This window comes from Sparus aurata, chromosome 2 (assembly GCF_900880675.1).
Source record: "Sparus aurata chromosome 2, fSpaAur1.1, whole genome shotgun sequence".
Taxonomy (NCBI): domain Eukaryota; kingdom Metazoa; phylum Chordata; class Actinopteri; order Spariformes; family Sparidae; genus Sparus; species Sparus aurata.
In genome coordinates this window covers 20,906,775-20,925,870 of record NC_044188.1, presented here as the reverse complement: position 1 = coordinate 20,925,870, position 19,096 = coordinate 20,906,775, and the positions used below count along the sequence as shown (strand labels likewise).

General features: G+C 42.6%; 1 protein-coding gene across 4 annotated transcripts in view; it reads right to left on the bottom strand.

Moving 5' to 3' along the window:
* sphkap (SPHK1 interactor, AKAP domain containing) overlaps positions 1-19,096 on the bottom strand; it is a 119,781-nt gene that overhangs the window by 18,370 nt on the left and 82,315 nt on the right. For 3 of the 4 annotated variants that reach the window (XM_030395921.1, XM_030395932.1, XM_030395949.1), the window contains 2 exons: positions 12,906-13,008; positions 10,647-10,757 (listed from right to left, as the gene is read on the bottom strand). In XM_030395921.1, the coding sequence (XP_030251781.1) occupies positions 10,647-10,757; positions 12,906-13,008 (214 nt within the window). Of the gene's footprint in view, positions 1-10,646; positions 10,758-12,905; positions 13,009-16,260; positions 16,801-19,096 lie in introns of those variants that run through there. The other variant, XM_030395940.1, reaches the window with a different exon arrangement.

Here is a 19,096-nt window from a genome sequence, read left to right as displayed (position 1 = left end):
GTCTTGTGCGACTAGTTTTAGCAGTACGTCTGCCTAGCCTTGTGGAAGACAACCACGGACATTTTCTTTTATTCGTCAGAGCATTTGATTTATTGATTGCTGTCTGCAAATACAGCCAAAAAAAGAAATATTCTAGAATAACCTACCAACCTGAGCTCTAACATAAAAGTGTTGATTTCCCTTAAGATGAGGGCATTGTAACAGAAACATGACCTCTGTACTCATTTCATCCATCCAACCGTATGTCCTCAATGTACTTCCCGCTTTGTTCCTGAAAGCATAATGAATATATCACTTTACGGTGTCTGAACAAACAGCCTGCGCAATTTTCTGCAGAGCCACGGATCTAGGTTGCAGCAGAGGTCCGGGTGTCTCTCCGCATCTTTTCACTCCACTAGGTGCTCAACCCCACGTACATCTACAGCTGTGGCATCAACCCAGCCAACCAAAGTGAAGCTCAGGGTGACTCTGACCACCTGTGCTGATGGAGCACGAGGGCCAAACTGAACAACAATAATAACACTCACAGGAGCCAAGAGCCAACTGCTCACCGTAAAATTGTAAAAATCATCCAATATTTATGGACTCTGTACTCTTAACACCGTTGATGTTGGACTAGCTTAAAAAACTGAAAGACAGTATTCAGCCGTTTCACTTTCGGGCAGCATTATGTCACTTATCTGCAATAGCCATCAGTAAAACCCAGCTACAGTAAGTTTGGTTATTGTTTGCAGGCACAGTGTGTGTCCCGGATACCGTAACAATGCAGACACACACACACACACACACGGGTCCAATTGTCCAAACGTATTTATGCAAAAAAATTCAATTTGGCCTTGGACATACAAAACTGTCAAGCAGGCAGATTTCTCCCTCACGCAGCCTACAAATGGAGCTTATGCCACAGTTTGAATACGGTATTATGTGCACAGACGTGGTCGATACAGCAAGCCATTACAAATATTTCAGTCTCCTTTGTCCATCAAAGCTTCACTCCTCCTCAGCTTCCCTCGTTCTCCACTCACTACTCTGATCCTCCCACACACAGCTGCTGCTCTCGCCCTTCTGTCTCCCTTTTTTTTCTCTTTAACCGTGGCTTTTTCTTTTTTTTTTTGCTCTTTTCTTGACTTGAAACACAGGAGATTTTTTTGATATACTTCATATTTGGTCTTTAATAGTATGCTTGTTCTGTATCAGGTGCTTCCCCCCCCCCCCCCAAAAAAAGCATGAAAACAAATCATGACTTTTCGAACACATTTTTTAGGTGATTCCTCTGCATGGAAAAATCTCCCGGGCTCATTCTCACTCTGAGGTGACAAAAGTAAACACGGCTCCCTCGATTGTAAAGCTTTTTCGACTTATCTCAGTGGCCGGCAAATTTAATTATAATCCATTTTACGTTTAAATGAATTCAAATGAAGTTTGGGGGGGAAAAGAACATTAGGGCTCAGTGACTGTGCCATATTAATTTGGAAATGAGACCCACAAGCTACACAGTGCTGGTGTGGAAACCAGACAGGCATGCTGATCGCACATGCTGGTGATTATGAACAGCCTTAGTTTGTGCTCAGAAATGTAATTAGGCATAACATCAGCTGTTCACGAAGCATGATATAATACAGTTCCACATGGTACACATTGATGCTGTCCTGCGTTGACCGAGCTGCTTCGTTTTTACTATAGAGGTAAAAAATTATAGGATGCCTCCATCCTTAAATGCTGATGTGAAGACATTGTGTTTACAGTCAATGGCTATGCCTCTCTACTGCTGAAGGAAACAGGATATATGCAATATCGTGAACACACACACACACACAATTAGTGTTTGGCTGTGTGTTGCTCAGCTTGGCGCCCCAGGCCAAAGAGAACATCAAGAAGCCGATGCTGTCCTGGTTCTGAATAGTATGGATATGTTATGGGAAATGTTGAAAACAGGGCATGTATAGAATCTCTGGGGAGCTTATACATTCTCCCCCAGTTCGCCAAATGCATATGTTTCCCCAAAGGATCAAAAGTTGATACAGAGAACAACATGTAAATTGGTTCTGGTGGAGAGGACTATGAGGAAAATGCTAAGAGCAGGTTATGACAGAGATGTCGACAGACTAGCTTCTGTGTCTTTGAAAAGCATAAATTTTAATGTGTTGTTTTTGCACATTTGGAGAAGTGCTAAGACGTGTTTTCATCACAGTGTTTTTCACAAGGTTCTTAATGCTAAGTGTTCGGTGCTCATCAGAATATTTGTTGTTTTATATTCAAAGGAAAGTGCAAATTAAATTATAACCTTAGCTTAAAGAGTAGCCATATATTAAAGTGATTTTTTTTTTTTGTGAAAGTTAATGACTTTGATATGCTAAATGTGGGACGAAATGTGTAACATAAAGACCCTCCACCCAAGAATGACAGTGCTCAACCATCAGCAGGGTTCACAGTGCTGAATATGGACAGAATTTCAAGCATAAAACTGATAAAAGAAGCATTTGTGTACTGTTGTGCTGATCACAATTAAAGTGTCTGTGTCAACTACCATTCTTTACTCTGCCACCCTCCAAAGTCTCTGCTGCATCCTCACTAGGCTAACAATGAGCTAGCAGCTGTGACTCATCACCTGATGTGAGTCAGGCTTCAGGATGCTTTTTTAAAAATGTGCTGATGTAGCGTATTCAAGCTAGAATGAAGATAAGGTTACTGAATTTGACATGGAAACCCTCCAACTCTTCTCCGTTCTCGCTGTGATCCATTAAATTACACATCTCCATAGCTGTAGCTCCACACAAAAACAAAAAATGAACATATAGAGTATTTTCTCCTCACCTGAGCTTTGCTGAGGGATACTGTACCAATAACGTAGTCAGTAACCTAATCCACATATCACAACGTTAAAGTCATGAAACGGGATTACTTCCATAAATCACTACAAGACCAAAATAAACAACTTGACCTTTAATAATTTTTTTTTCTGCTTTAAAGAGGAAGAAATGGCAAATCCTATTCATGCCGTTATCAATTAGAAATTAGCTTTTTCGCTGTGAGAAAATCGGATGTGTGGCGTGAGCACTTGTGAACGTGTTAATTGGGCGAGTCAGTGTGTGAGAGTCGTCAGCCCGGTTGAACATTACAATCGAGACAGTTTTCCCCATTTTTTTCAAAATATATCGGTGGTCTGATTACGTCTTTTACCTGTTAATTTAATGGAAAGCAGTCACCTGATTGTAACCTAATTATGTAACACTTTTCCCTGTATTCTGTTACTCGGCAAGGCTGATTGTGTCCAAGCTTTATGATTTGCTAAAGCCACCCTGTCAATAGTTACTCTGGGCTGAAGGGCACCGACAGCTAACCTAGACTCAACACTGCATAACAAGGCGTGGGTCCATTTGTTTATGGTAATTTAATTAGTTGCAAACTTGCTTGGTGATTTGCACCATATGTTGGGTGGCCAGGTGGTTAAGATTCATACTATATGAAAGCAAAGTCTCTGGTTTCATTCCAACTAGTCTATACTGTATTCATCATTCCCACATTATAGACTGGTCTATATACTCCACATTCTTACATATTTTGCTCTTAATCACAGATATTCACTTGTAAAAACACATGATAACTATGTATTTAGATTAGGGCGACTACATTTGACACAACCGCGCACCTAAGGCTGTAGTTTATCATAGTGTCAGACGGACAGGGGTTTAGATTTGGTTCAGGTTCAGAAGAAAAAGAAGGTCCGTCTTCCTGCAGTGATCCTGCTGTAAGTCAGCGCTCCCGCCACGGCTGATGGCATATTTATTCTGTTCTCCCTCTCTCCAGGCCGAGAAGGGACAGGTCAGGACACAGCACACTACCCGAGTGTGAAGTGTTTGAATCCGGTGATGAATGGATATTTTCTTCTCTACGGGCTGCAGGTTCAAAGCAGAAAGACAGATAGCCAGAGCATTCTACACAGACGGAATATCAACCTTTGTAACCTGACTTGTCCCCATTTGATCTTCAGTGTAAATGCACGTTTTTAATGAATTTCTGGCTTCTTTTTTTATTTTTATTATTTTCATGGCTGACTTGTCTCTCTTTGTCTCCAGAACTTTATCATAGCTCACCTATATTTTCACATAAGCTAAACAAAGCAATCAATGAAAAAGGAAAATAGTAGTATCTACTGCACAGAGCTTAGGTAACTATAGCATGTGCCTCCTGAAAGGGAAAAGAAAATGAGATGCTGTCTCCCTCTTCAAAATGCTCGCCCTGTCAAATCTCCCGGGGGTGTGATGAAATTCGGTGCGACTATCACAGCAACATGACACTTCTCTGTGACTTCATGCATTAAAACATGAGTGAGTGATCAAAGGTGACAACATGATGCAGCCAGAGGTAGGTGATCAAGCAGAAAAAAATCCAAAGCTTTTAACTTTTATTTAGCTCACAGTTTTTTGGCCTTCCGCACTCACTATTTTGAACCGTTCCTGAATACATAAACTGGTGTTTTCATGCTGTAAAAAACTAACATTTCTTAGAAAACACAACCTATCGTACTAATTTGGGTTGATTTGGATATTAAGGTTGATCAAAAACAGATCTTTGTAAGCTTTATAAGACCTATTATGCATTTTCCTCTCTCCTTTCTTACAGTGTTTTATGTACAGTATGTTCTTATTTATGTAAAAGATCTTGAAAGTTGAGTCAGCACCAACTTCGGCTCCTCTCTCCCACAGAAAACACTGCTCCTGAAACACCTTGTCAGTAGTCCAGCCTTCAATTCTGTGACTTTGTGACATCACAATATGTCACAGAGTCACATTGCTCTGTTGTCGTTGGCGGTGCTGGGTCAGGCGTGTGTGAGCTGACCAATCAGAGCAGACTGGGTGTTCAAGAGGGGGGACCTTAAAGAGACAGGAGCTAAAACAGAGCGTTTCAGACAGAGAGGGGTAATACAGAGCTGCTACACAGGGCAGTGTGAGTAGACGGGTGTGTTTGTTGTGCATTAAAGCATGTAAACCTGTTCTAGTATTAACCAAAATAAAATTCTGAACATGAAAATGAGCATATAATGTCTCCTTTAATGGTTAAGCTTGCAGTAAAATCTGGGTTTTAACCTTTTACCAAACCTTCCAAACTCCATTTACAACTATAATTGCTTTGGTCCTTTAAAGCTAATTCATCAAAAAGGAAACAATCAAACTCCTCATTACCCTTGTGGTCTGTGTCTTTCTGCATCACCCTCCACGAACCGAGCATCCAATGTTTGTGTGTGGTTTTGAGGCCACTCCTCTCATTCTGTTTGGATCAGCGTTCATTGCCTCACCCTCGTTCACTTTTTTTTCCTAGACTCCGCATCTTTCTGCCTCCCTGTACAGTTCAGGCCAGGACAGATGCATTTATTTCCCACACAGTGTCATCAATCGCAAGCTCCCGTTTGATTGATCGGCTGCGCAAAAAAAAAAAAAAACACAGAGGAGCCGAACGGAGAATTGAGTGTCAGAGGAGCAATCTGTCACGTCAACGTCCGAGAGCGATGCCGCGGGAGGACGGGCCGCATCTGTTCTCACTGGCATAAAAGTTCCCTCTGATTCATGTGAAACAGGCCCAAAGTAAAGAAAACAAACGAGCATTGTCTCTTTTAAACAAAAACTGTGAAGAAGACGAAGCTGCTACACAAGGGAACAATGAGGATAAAACTGTCCGCAAAATACCAAACTCAGGTAGGAGCCGGATGGGAAGCGGCCTGTTCTGCGGAGACAAGGACAGCACGAGTGATGTCTTTGTTTTCAACTTGGCAGCCGTCACAAATAGCATTTCAAGTTAAAAAATGACGAGGGAGGAGGAGAGTCATGGCACAATGCATAAATATACTTCACAGGACTCAATCGAACGATAAGCGGGGAATGTTGGCCCTCCGCTTGACTTTCATGGTCCGTATTGTACAAAAACAAAAAAAATTCTCTGATAAAACTGACACTGTTTGAGTCCTGTGTACATCTCATCTCAGATAATGCAGCTGGTATCTTCGGGTTCGAGAACATTCATTTCAGCAAGCGGCTGCTCACACCTACAGAGTGTGACATGAATGTGAGAGAACGGTGCTCTTTGCTAAATTACTGCCATTCTTGTTACCGTGGTAATAACGACTAAACACTTGAGGCATATTTCAGGGAGGAATATGAGAGAGAGAAAATGTCAACGCTCTTGTGTGCGTGTTGCTGGCATTTATTCTGAGTAAGATGGTCCAGATACAGTCCCATGACGGAGGAATCAAAAATAAAACTCTTGCGCAAGTAATGACTTTGTGGTGAAAAAAAAATGGACATAGGGTTTGCTGTGTTTAATCACCCTTTTGTTATTTTTAATTCTTGTTTGTTTACATTATTTGTGCTGTGAACTGAGAGACCTATAGAAGGAGCACTAAAACAAGATGCTAACACTAAAACAAGATGCTAACAGCTCTGTAACCCACTGGTTTGGGGACTACTGTTCTGAAGCCTCGTGTTTGGGCTTCAGGATTATAAGGTAGCCACGCCTTAAATCATGCCCTGCTGTATCTTCTACTTTCCTCTAAATAGGACCATAATTTACAAAATGGACATCATGCTGTGCTGAAGAAGACTTAATACTAGCTATTTAGACCATAAACTCACTAGGAAACCATTCCCATATAGGTATTTTCTTTTTCATAAAATAAAATCAAACCTTTTCCTGCTGCCCGTTAGAAATGTTTCATTGGGTTCCCTTTTCAGCCCTTTTCAGGAAGCACTATCCATGTTTTACACAGTCAATTGGCCGAACATTTCTGTCTCATCACAACACTGTGCTTACGCTCCTCTTCTCTCCTCCGCTTAAGGCACAATACCAACACGGTGAGGGTTAGAAAAACATCAAGGTTTTCCTTTAAAAACCTGTTTTGGTCGCCACAATCACGGATGTAATTGTCCTTTAAAAAAACACCCACTTTTACGCCACAAAACACCTTGAAATATCCCCTGATGTCCTGAAAAAAAAAAAAAAAAAAAAAAAAAAAAAAAACTGGCTTTGTCGTCACAAGAACAGTTAGAAATATCCCCTGGTGTCCTTAGAATATTCAGTGGAACTGCGGTCGGCTGTTAAGGAGCCTTGTTGGCAGCAATAACGCACCACCGTTCCCTCAGACCCACAGACATGTAATTGAGCATATTAGCATAAAATGTGAACATAATATGCCATGTTTGGTACAAACGTCAACCTTGGATGTATCTATGGTTTCCAGAATGCGTTGCCTGCCAATATTATATGCTGGTGACTGGGCTGCAAAGTTACTACAGCTTATCCTCAGGGCACCATGAACGCCATCCAGTAGTAGTTGACATCCCTACAGTTGAAAATCAGATTTGACTGTGCAGACAACCAGATTATCCCTTGCTGTTTCAGCATCTCCACATGGGATGATTTTAGGGACCAGACTGCAGGTGTAATCAGAGAGACCCAAGAAAAGGCAGAGAGGGAAGCATGAGAGATATTTTGCAGCTTAAGGTGAGAAAATTGATTTCACTCCTGAGGGATGACATTCAGACAAATCACTGAAATGTGGGTCTTTCATTCTGAGGTACTTCACTCCAGATGATGGTATTAGAGAGAACAAATTATGTATTTCAGGTACTTTCTCTAACGAGGCCCTTCTTCAGCTGGGATCTTGAATAAAATCTAATTTTCCATAAGAACAAATCGGAGCTTGATGCAGTGTTATCTCATTTATAGTGTTGTTGTAGTTGATATTAATCCATGCCTGTAGTAAAATGTGTGATACACTTAAGAATCAAACGCCTCTCGCAACCAAAGAATGCCTCTGAGCCACTGATGTAAATCCTGAATGCATCTCATGCTTAACTTGCTATTTCAAATGAGTGAGTGATCAAAGGTGACACATCGGAATTGGGTGACAGAGAAGATTAAGCATGTGTGTCCTCTACAACCTCTCTCTTCTTTTTTGCTTTCTCTCTCAATGTCTTTTCAAAAGTCTCACGTCCTTCTCTGAACAACCAACAATGTCATTCGTTCTCCGAACACATACCATATCTAGAAAGTCCTTGGTGAACATCAAAATGTGCAAGGAAATGTTCAGGAGAAATGCTGATTGTGAAGTTTAGCGAACAAGGTCTCAAATGCGAAGACAAGGCTGGAGAACAAGATGTGAAAAATGCAGACAAACTGACAAAGAGTGAAAGTACGTGTCCACAGGATTTGTCGTTTTAACGCCTCCCATTCATTGTCCATGTAGGAAGTGGTGAGGTGCATTCTGATAGCCGTGTGTAGTGTTTTAAGAGGCGGGGCATCACGTTTCCCACTCTTTCGCATACAGTAAAATTCTGGCAACTTCATTAAAAAAAATTTTAATTAGAGGTGTGCAATGTGACACGATACCTCTGAAAAATACAAACAAACAGAACAACTAATCTCTGAAAAATGTAGATTCTACAACTGCATGCCAGCGAGTGTTTGTGTGGATGTTGGAGAGTTTAGCCTGTTTTCGGTTGGGCGTGCAAAAGCTGGGAAGGGTCATGTGGCCTAACGTGAAATGACGCCCCTGTGGACACTCACCTTAAGAGGAACAGGGGAAACAAATGGGCACAATCAAGAAAGGTGGAAAAAAAAACAAAGACCGGATGTGTAAAAAACCATGAGACATGAGGATAAACCCCACAAAATAAAACAGGATACATCTAAACTAAATCCCAAAGACATCGATGATCATCCTTTCATTTCTAATGTCATTACTTATTTTTTGAAAAGCTAATTGCATATTCCAAACTATATTGTGTAAATCAGTGTTCATAAAGACTGAAAACAACATGATTAAAAACTATATATAGTAACTTAATGGTTTGGTTTCAATACAGTTCAATAGCTACAATCACAAAACCTGGTTAGAGGATGTGAAGCAGTCTGACTCTCAAAGTAAAGTCAAATTATAATTTTGTTGTGGTGTTTCAAGATTCATATTTCTGCTAAATCTATCCCAGCATGCACTGATGAGATGGCTACAAGAGCCTGAAAATGGCTTATTAACAATCATTCAGACGTGCACAGTTGTGCGGTTTTCCTTTGTCAGCCGAACTCAAAACAGTGGCACGTAAAAAAAACCACTGAGCTGACATGCCTGGGCTGTCCGGGAAGCAGGATGTAAAGCAGACAGAGGACTCATGTCCAACATGAGTGTACTCCTCCGAATCCAAAGAGAGCGTCACACTCCTGAAATCCCAGAGAGTCTGTGCTACAGCAGAGATGACCACTCTATGATAGCTTTTTATTTGCACTCACAGGGTGCGATAAAATCAACAGCGAAGCACTGACTCTACAAAACCATCTTTCTTTAATAAATTGCCTGCTGAGACTAAATGGAGCTTTTAACTATCTTCCAGCAGATTGAAATTGCACAGTTCGAATCAGCCACTCAAAGGAAATCTGCTGGTGTATTTTAAGCAGCAAAGTGATTATGAGGAATTCTGGTACATTTGTAGATGCAAAAATAAATGTTTTCCCATCTTGGGCACAACACAAGAGAAATCCTCATTGTTGTTATCGCTATAAGTGATAGCTTATTTTACATCAAACGTACAAATCTTTTACTCAGGTCTGTCTTTCCAACTCAGCGCGGCCGGGCAGCGTCAGAACACTGCTAGAACAGAGATGGATGGAAAGTATCAAACGGGACCTACAGTGCTTTTACATTCTTTTCCTTTCCTTCACTGTGTTACATATCTTCTTGTGCATGTTAAAGATCTTGAAAGTTAAAAAGGTCAAATACCGTGTCAACGGGAGCTCGTCTCTCCCTCAGACGACCCTGCTCCTGAAACGCCTAATCAGTAACCTTGCCGTTAATTCACTTGACACCACACAATGTCACCCTTGTCTCACATTTACATAATTTATGCCTTGCGGCTAGTTTGGCACATAAGGATTGATTTGGCACAGCTGCTCTGTTGCTGTTAGCGGTAGTGAGTCAGGCATGTGCGAGCTGACCAATAGGAGCAGACTGAGTTTCAAAGGGGGGAGGGGGGGTCGTCTTAAAGAGACAGGAGCTAAAACAGAGCGTTTTCAGATCTAGGAGCAATACAGAACAGAGCACTGTGAGAAAACAGATGTGTATTTTGAGCACTAAAGCATGTAAACCCAATCTTGTAAAGGAGCATGTCTACCCAGGTGCCATGTTTCCAATCACAGCCAATAAACAGAGGTATTTATCACTGAATAGAAAATACCAACTGTACCCAATGACAGTAAAGGGAAAAGCCAGATGTGAGTGGGTGTTAGATTTTAGGTAAAAGAGAGGGATATCTGACAGTTGCACTTCTTAATAAGTACATCCATTGCATAATCAAGTCCATTTCCACAACTCACAGGAGGTGACACATCAAAGCTTCAAAACAAGCACTGTCTCCTAAACAGAAACAACATGCTGGAAAAACACTTGTTTTTCCACCATCTGCGGGCCCACACGGGACTTAGCAGAAGCAGGTTGAAGAGATGTCACCTCACATCGCTCTCTGCCTCAAAGTTCAAACTGCTACCTCACGTGTCATTTCAGTCCCACAAACACGCCTCACGCAGCCACACCAGACATAACTCTGTCCATCTTTGTTGCCAAAAGGGCACGTGCATTTCATCATCCACAGTATGTTACTCACCACGATGCAGCTGCCCTCCGTGTCATCGTCCAGCAGGCCCAGTCTGCACAGAGATTTCTCATTCCTCAGCCAGTACTCCGACGAGTCCAGTGCGCTGTTGCTGCACAGCACCTGCAGCACACAGATAAACCCTGCTCAGGAACACAACGCGGAGACACACATGGAGCATATGACTCCGCACACACTGTTTGAGTCACACAGTCACTTTCATCTGCCACTCTATGTGTCTTCCCCTTCTGCTTGTTGGGATCAATTGACCTTTTCTCCAGGATCTTTATTTCAGGGTAAGAGTCAGCGGCACACGATCAATAATCTGTCAGCTAACCAGACACTGCACAGTATATATGACAGTTATTGGTTCCTCCCCGGAGGGGCATTTTAATGACGCCTTTAGGGTGAAAGCCACTGTTATAGAGCTGCCTTTGTCAATGACAGACAAGCGTCTTTGTCCTACTGACTGATATGCTCATTTGTCACTGTTAACTATTGACTTTGTTGTTTTAATTAACCACCCAAAGTTCCGCAGGGATGACGCATTTTGTAGGCCAACCTGGAAGAGAGCGTCATTAGTTCACTTGACAAAAAGCCAATGGGATTTTTCATTTGAATTTCAGATCATTGAGGAAAATAAAGTCTGTAGTGACGAAAAAATTAGGACATTTCTTCATAGCAAATCTTAAATAAATCTTAAATAAATAATAACCCCTTCCAGATTTTCATAAAAGAATATCGCCTATCGCCTAGTACTTAAAAGCCAATGTTAGGCAATAAACACCACTTAGCTTCTTGCTGCACTGTACTTACACAATTGATGAAAAGATTTGAAAAGACAGGTTGAAAAGATTGAGTTAGAAAAGCATTTTCGTGTTAGGCATGACAACATTTACTGTCAACGACAACCTCTGTAGTCTCATTTAGTCATTTGTTATCAATCACCGTCCAGCACCTCTTAAATAATTACTGTTTCTTCTCGTTCTTGCATTGTCATGCACCTTAACACTGAATGCCAAAAAGAAAAAGATGCAGAAATGAGCTATTATCAGAGGAGACGACAAACAAAAGAGAGACACAACCAACAAAAGTTAGCTCGCCAGTATGGGAGGTTTTTTGGATTACGGAAACAAAGAAGTTGAACAACAGCATTAATATTGTTAGTGTTGTTATTCTTTTTCCAGAGATATCTTAACTATATTGTTATCATGAATTCTTTAGGCAGCGATAATGATATAGTGAAAATCTAACCAAAAATCCATCCAAAAAAACTCACTGACTTCAAGAAGAAGAAGCCAGAAGAGCAGAAAACCTCATTTCTGTGTTTTTAGGACACATTCCCGCAGCAATCTATTACAATAATAAACACATTTATTTACATTGCAAGGGGTCAACTTAAAGATTTCTATGATGCTTATCACAGTCAAGGGTTTAAACATATGGTATGAATATTTGTAACAACAACAACAATTGGCAGCATCATTGTGCTGCAAGATTAAAGTCACATGCTATAAATAAAATCATTCTTATGCAATTACTTACTTACACGACAGATAGTACGCATGTGTTGCTGCATTCTCACTGTGTATTTTTAGTGACAAATCAGGCCCCCTCACCCTCGCACCCCCAGGAATAGGCCATCTGTGCAGGCCCTCGGCCAGGTAAAGGTGACGTACATTCAGCTGATCTCATCGAGAGCGATCGTATCAGGGGCCGCCGCCGCAGGTCAGCGGAGCGCGAGGCCCAATTATGAGAAAGACATCACCCCGTGTCCCGACAGATCACTCGAGTAGAAGTCAGTTAAGATCAGGAATGGTGGGCTAATTAGGGAACGCACACATCAGCGAGCCCACCTGCATATACAGTACAAAACACACTTTGAAAGGAAATTCAATCTAGCCTCCACCTCAGCCCACTGATCTGGACTATTTCCCCCCTCCTGTGTCTCGGGCACTCGGAGATGATAAATCTACTGGGCTGACCCCGGGGGCCTAGCTGTTCCTCTTATTACACAACCTCCGGGTGTCACCGGCACCCCGGAGGAGGAAATGAAAATCTCTTGCGCTGCTGGAAACACACAAACAGATAACAGCGGAGGCAGACATGATGGACAGGCGCACGGACGGAGAAGAAGACAGAAAGATGATGTGGTTGACAAGCAGCCACAGAGCAGGCAGACGTAGGGACACACAGGTGGATGTATGCCTCTATCCCAACACAAACACACAAGACTCAGCTGTGGGTTGTTTTTTTTGTTGTTTTTTTTACCTTCTTGCAGGCGCTGATGGACGAAGCCACGGTGCTCTCCGTGCTTCCTCCCTCCACCTCGACTGACTCGGAGCCTTCAAACATGGCAGACGACTGGAAGTTACTGCAAGGCAAAAAAGGGCAGGGAGTTGAGTTTGTCAGAGCAAGTTTTTGTCAAACACTCTTAAAAAGGTCGGCGATCAGTGAGGACGGGTGTGACGGGAGCAGCCCATTCCCTGTCACGCTTGTTCATTCTGTGCAACTGAGGCTCTCTTCATAGGAATTAGCTGGACAGCTACTGTCGGACAGGAGAATTATTTCAATATTATTTCAATCTGATATTAATATTTAAATCTTTCTTTTGAACCATTTGCAGTTCAGCAAGTTGGTGTCAGGACAGCTGCTAATGCCCCACGTTAGTAGTGAAGAAAATGTGCCAGTTAATGACGACTCCCATCATTTATTGAAGATTGCAAAAACTTTTAGGGTTTGGTCTGTGGATGTCAAGACCTTTCGATCACATTATTATTCATGAGAAACCACTGTAGCACCTGCCGCAAAGTTTCTCTGGAGATTTCTGTGACCTCCTCTCTCTCTGCATGAGGGCAAATCAAACTGCACGTTGAACCCATTAGTGACTTGTAGCCTCATTTGCAGAAGGCTATCAGTGTGTTTGTGACACCCTGCAGCTAGAGCTGCAACGATTAGTCAGTTCATAAATAGGTTGATCAAAGCAAAATAAATTGCCAGCTATTTTGCTCACGGATCGATTGTTTCAGTCATTTCGCAAGTAAAAATATCAAACATTTGCTGGTTCCAGCTTCTTTAATGTGAGGATTAGCAGGGTAAGCTACCAATTCCAGCACTGCAGGTGACGGCTTATACTACCGAACAGGCCAAGTGACGGAAAATGCTTGAAGAGAAAAAAAGAGAGAGCGAGCTGCCTCAAAAAAACAAGTAACAAAGAAAGGAGTCATGCAAGTGTGGTGACGTAGAGAGGAGAGAGGGGATGCTACAGTATCTGTAAAATGGACAGGACAGGAAAACAACGACGACGTGTACAGCAGCTTCAATCGGGTAATCGCTGAAACTAAAATGACTCTCAGTAGAGAGCTTACCTCCACCAGGGCCCAACAGTGCTCGCTTATAGGTACCACACATTATTACTTATGTTTTCATGTCCGCATGTTTGTTGGTTGGTTTGTCAGCACGATTACACAAAAACTACTGAACAGCTTTCCACAAAAACTTGGGATGAGGATGGATCGTAACCCAGAATGAAGCCCATTAACTTTTGGTACGCAAATGATGCATCTTGAAATCATTAGAAAAACATCAGACATATTGAGGTGCCTGGCATCTACGAGTGAATGCAATTTGATGCAGAGCCAAATAAAAATCTCAGATATGGAAATGTTTTATTTGGTATTGAACTGAATAAAAGACAACTGCATGTAGGGCATTGATAAAGGTATGCGCCCTAAAGAGTGCCATTCTATGTCCCTAAGCAACAGCTAACAAGCAAACAAACGGAAAGAGGTGAAAACCTTACTGGTGGCAGTTAAATGGATTTACGAAAATGAATGGTTAGTTGCAGCCAGTCTGCAGTTTCTGTACGAGGGAATATCACACCTAAATGCAACTAAGCATGAAAGTGTCAAACATTTACTGGCCACTTTGCCAGATCAACAAAATTTGACTTTACCAGCGATGGTGACGGAGAATTATAGCGGGAAAACAGGGAAACACAACACTTGACCACCATTTGGCGGATGAGAGACGATGATTTTAGTGATGAGAATGTCTGTCAGAAGGCGAGCCCGAACACAACACAGCAAACTCAAAAAAATCCTAGGAAGGCGTCATTATCCTCCGTGCATGCTTTCACTCAGATAAGCCAAATCAAAGCTTATCTGGAATGGCATTAATGAGGATCAATTTGGAAAATAAAGAGGCTGGGGGAATGCATATTTAAATAGGAGCAGCTGTTTTTTTTTCTCCCTCCCCCCTGTAATCCACACATTTCATAGCAAATTAAAAGCATTTTTCGTTTTGAAAGCTCCCGGAGGGATCACACGACTGCATCTATTTGCAATTAATGATCGTGCTTGATGTATAGAATTGTGTGACAGGAAAAAGTCAGTTTTACTGTGAATGGCTGGACAGGGCGGGGGGAAAAAAATAGATGATGTGATGCTGGAGATAAGTGGATGTGATGCGCTTTAAATAGGCTGCTGTATCTGCGAGGCACACATCAAACACACACACACACACACACACACACACACACACACACACAGATTCTGCAGTGAATATATTTGATGCACGCAGAAAATTGGAAGCGAGGCACACTGCAAAAAATGGTAGTACAGAAAAACTGCAAAAAAAAAAAAAAAAGAAACGGCATGGACTGGTCTGATCAAGCACATTTAGATTTTCTCTGAAAAGCTGAAGAAGAGCAGGGGGATGATTTTGTCACGCACGACCTCCTTTTTTAATCTTTGCGCTTGACGACCTTTCCATCACGACACGGGGATGATTGACAGGCCGGTGCGCTCTCGTGGTGCCGGGGCCCCAGGTACCCAGCAGGCATCAGCCTGATGTGAGAACACAATTAACCCCCTTGAAAAAATGTCTGGCTTTCAAGGACAGCTCCCCGGCTCGCTTTTTGCGGTTCAGGGATTTCTCCAGGCACCTGAGGCCAGTTGGTCAGTTTACTGACGCACGAACAGGCAACTTCTGGCTTAACTGCCTTGAAACGATAAATGTGGTAAGTTAAGGTCCTGGACACAGCGGGGACCTTTGATTCAAGCTCTAATTTTGATGGGGCAAAGCAGGAGGAGGACTGGGGCTGATTTAAAAAGAAAACATGTGAAAAGTTGAACATTTCTATTCTAAACGTGCCTGTTGTCCACTGTTCTCCTCTTGCCTCGCATTTCCCATCCAGCAGGCAGGGAAACATTTGTTTACTGCACAAACACTGGCGCTCTCCCGTGAGAGAGGCTCTACTGCAACACTCTGCGTGGTGCGCTTCTCCAACACCAAACACAAACTGACACACTTTGCACAGCCACAAATGCTGTGATTCAATACAACAGACAATATATGGTGGCATTCACACTCACTTGCTTCCAATGCTTTTGCAAAAAAAAAAAAAAAAAAAAAAGAAAGAAAAAAGAAAAATGAAATAAAATAAAAAGATCTAGCAAATCCTTATGTGACATGTTTGAGGGAAATGTAAGAGAGGCACCACAGATTCAACAAAAAACACTATGGACTAAATGTTCATGATATAAGACGATGTTGATTTTGTTTAATATGCGCCTCTGCTCATCGACATTTCGTCCGAATCCTGGGATAACCAACAGTGACTTACCTCGGCGTTTTCAGAAGGCACTTTGCGCCTGCCATTCTGTCAGAGCAAAAAGAAGACAACAAATAACAGCCAAACTGTCCTCAGCCGGTGCGATTATTTCCTCTGTGGGGGCAGGGGGACAGTGAGAGGTACGGCGGAAGAGCGCCTCGACGCGTAATTGTCCCGGGGACCCTCTCCGGTCCAGATGCGCATCCCCGACCGACCACTGAAGGAATCCCAGACTGCTTTCACCGTGACTGGAGGAGGACTGTGATGGAGTGAGCAACTCTGTATCAGCAGCAGGAGCAGCAGCAGCAGCACATCACTGCCTGCCCTGCGCGTCTGTCCGCCAAGTGCCGACTAGTGCAGGCGCAGGAGCTCCGCGTGGATCAAACGTAACGAGCTGCACGACGCAGGCGAGGGCATGGATATGGACGGGGCGCGCGTTCGTCGACGCATGTGTACAAACAGACAGACGCACGCACGCGCACACGTACGTATTTGTTTTGTTACCAGTACACTAAATGTAAGTATTAAACCCAAGTCAGCCGCCGCCAGTGTGTTTGCTCTGACATACAGGAGGCTGTGTGATGTATCGCTGCAGGCAAGTGCACAGGCTTCAGTGGAAGCACAGGCACAGGCGCCAGGAGGGAAATAGTAGGTGCATGTCATGTCTCCATCACAAGTGTTCACACGGTCTGTGGAGATGAGAGGGGACCCAGGCTGTGAGAGGACACTACTGACCAACTCTCAGCTACATGTGAATCTCACTTCCATTGTTTGGTGGTTCGGGCTCTGTCTCTTGTTCCGACACAAGGTCAGTGCAACGGATTTTACGGTCGACCTGCCTTTTTTTTTGCCTCAACAGACGAAAATAATCATTCGTGAAGTCATTTCATATCTTTATTTTCCAGTAACGCAAAAGCAAGAAACTTAAAAGCTCCCACTGAGCAGACTCCGTGTGTTATGTGTATCATACTTTTAGTACATTTACATACATACAGTCACTTTGTGCTGTGGTAACAGTTTGTACACTGACAGTGATAGACACTGTAACTGAGCGGGATCATTTTGTTGAAAGAGACTAGTAGAACTAATACTGGACTAAAGAGGCCTCTGCTGACAGTAAAGCTATATTTATGTCAGATAACAATAAGCCAATAGGTCTGTTGGAAACATAAATGCACAACATATACACCAATATTTTAACCTAATTCCGACTTGGTTATTAGATCATTTTCTAGTGGACAAACTATATAATGGGGGTTTAGTACGATTTTTTTAGTTAACCACTGATATGTCGGAACTCCACATCTCTTTACGCCCTGGCTTTACTGATAGGCTTCTTTAGGTTCATTTGTCTATGATATGTTAAAACAATGCTGTGCTTATGGTCTGGTCAGGTTTAGGCACAAAGGCCACTTGGTTAGGGTTGGGAAAAGACTTCAAATAAGAGACTCCTCCTTCAAATACAAGAACACAAATTGTCATCCTTAAAAATATCCAATGGCGTCACATATCGCACAAGTTACAGGTCTTAAACTGCGGTCGCTGGCTTGGCAGCCGTCTCGCCTGTAACTCCACCACCATCCCCTCCACCTCCTGTTGAAATTTCAACACGGTACATTTTATCCTGGACACTGGGCTGAAATAGAAAAATAAGCTGAAAGACGCTAAAGCGCTAAAACACAGGGCTGAGGGGAATAGTCCCCTTAATCTTCTCTTACAGAATATTGCAGCTTTTAAAGTTGCATTTGACCTTTTTTTTGCAGTGTTATAATTAAGTCAGTAACTAATGAGCTAATTAGTTGTCAGTGTTCTGTGAAAAATGATCACGTTGCTAGCAGCGTCTTAATGAATATGAAAGTAATGCTGCACAGAGAATGAAGAGATTCCATGAATGCCTGCTGAAAGATATCTTAGAGGAGACACTGTGCATCATCTCACTGCACCCTCGGGACAACCAGTGTAAACTATAAGGAAAGGCAAAACAACCTAATGTGCGCACACACACACACACACAGATTCCCTACCGACATTTAAGTAAGCCATCTTCTCCATCACCTTAGCAGCAGAACGAGAGCCTCGAGAGTGATATCTACGTTCTCTGTGTCTGATGGTTAGGCTTAAACATCCCTCCTTGGTCCATTAGCGAGGTCACCAAATAATCAGGAGGGGTAAAAGGAGCCCGAGACCTCCAGTTCTCTATTATCCCACTGGGACTGTGTCGGGGGCAATAAAGTGGTGGGCAGAGAACAAAGGTAATGGTGGATATTCAGGAGACATTATGCTTTTGTGGATTCAGACGGCGGCCAAAGTGTGCGTCTTCAATCTGCTGAAAGGATCATTGCTGCCAGAGGGAATGCTTATTTTCAGCGTGCCCTCTACCTCGAAGAAGATAGATTTTTACATGCTGTTATCAGCCACGGTGTTATTTCCGCTCTCCCTCCAGATGCCATTTGGTTTCATTCAAAAACAACAATCCAACAATGTCAAAACCCCAATTCCTGTGATGGCGCTGAAATGCAACCCACGGGGGAACACGGGCTGTGTGTTTACGACACACTTTCTGGGCTTCATCTAATAAAAACATGAACATTTAAATGAAACGCCTTCTTCGTTCCTATATAATTGAGCATTCTGAATTAATAAACGCAGTCCCAGAGTCATTATTGACTATATGAGCTCAGCCAGTTTCACCCAAATCTTTCACTAAAGATTCGGAAATAAAGAGCGGAAGTCTTGCATTACCCAGCACTTCTCACCGACTGTTCAGGCCCTCCGCGGTTATGCACTGCGCTCTCATTTCATGCTTCTCAGCTGAGGAAGGCAGTTTTTTCCCAGCTGAATGTTTTCT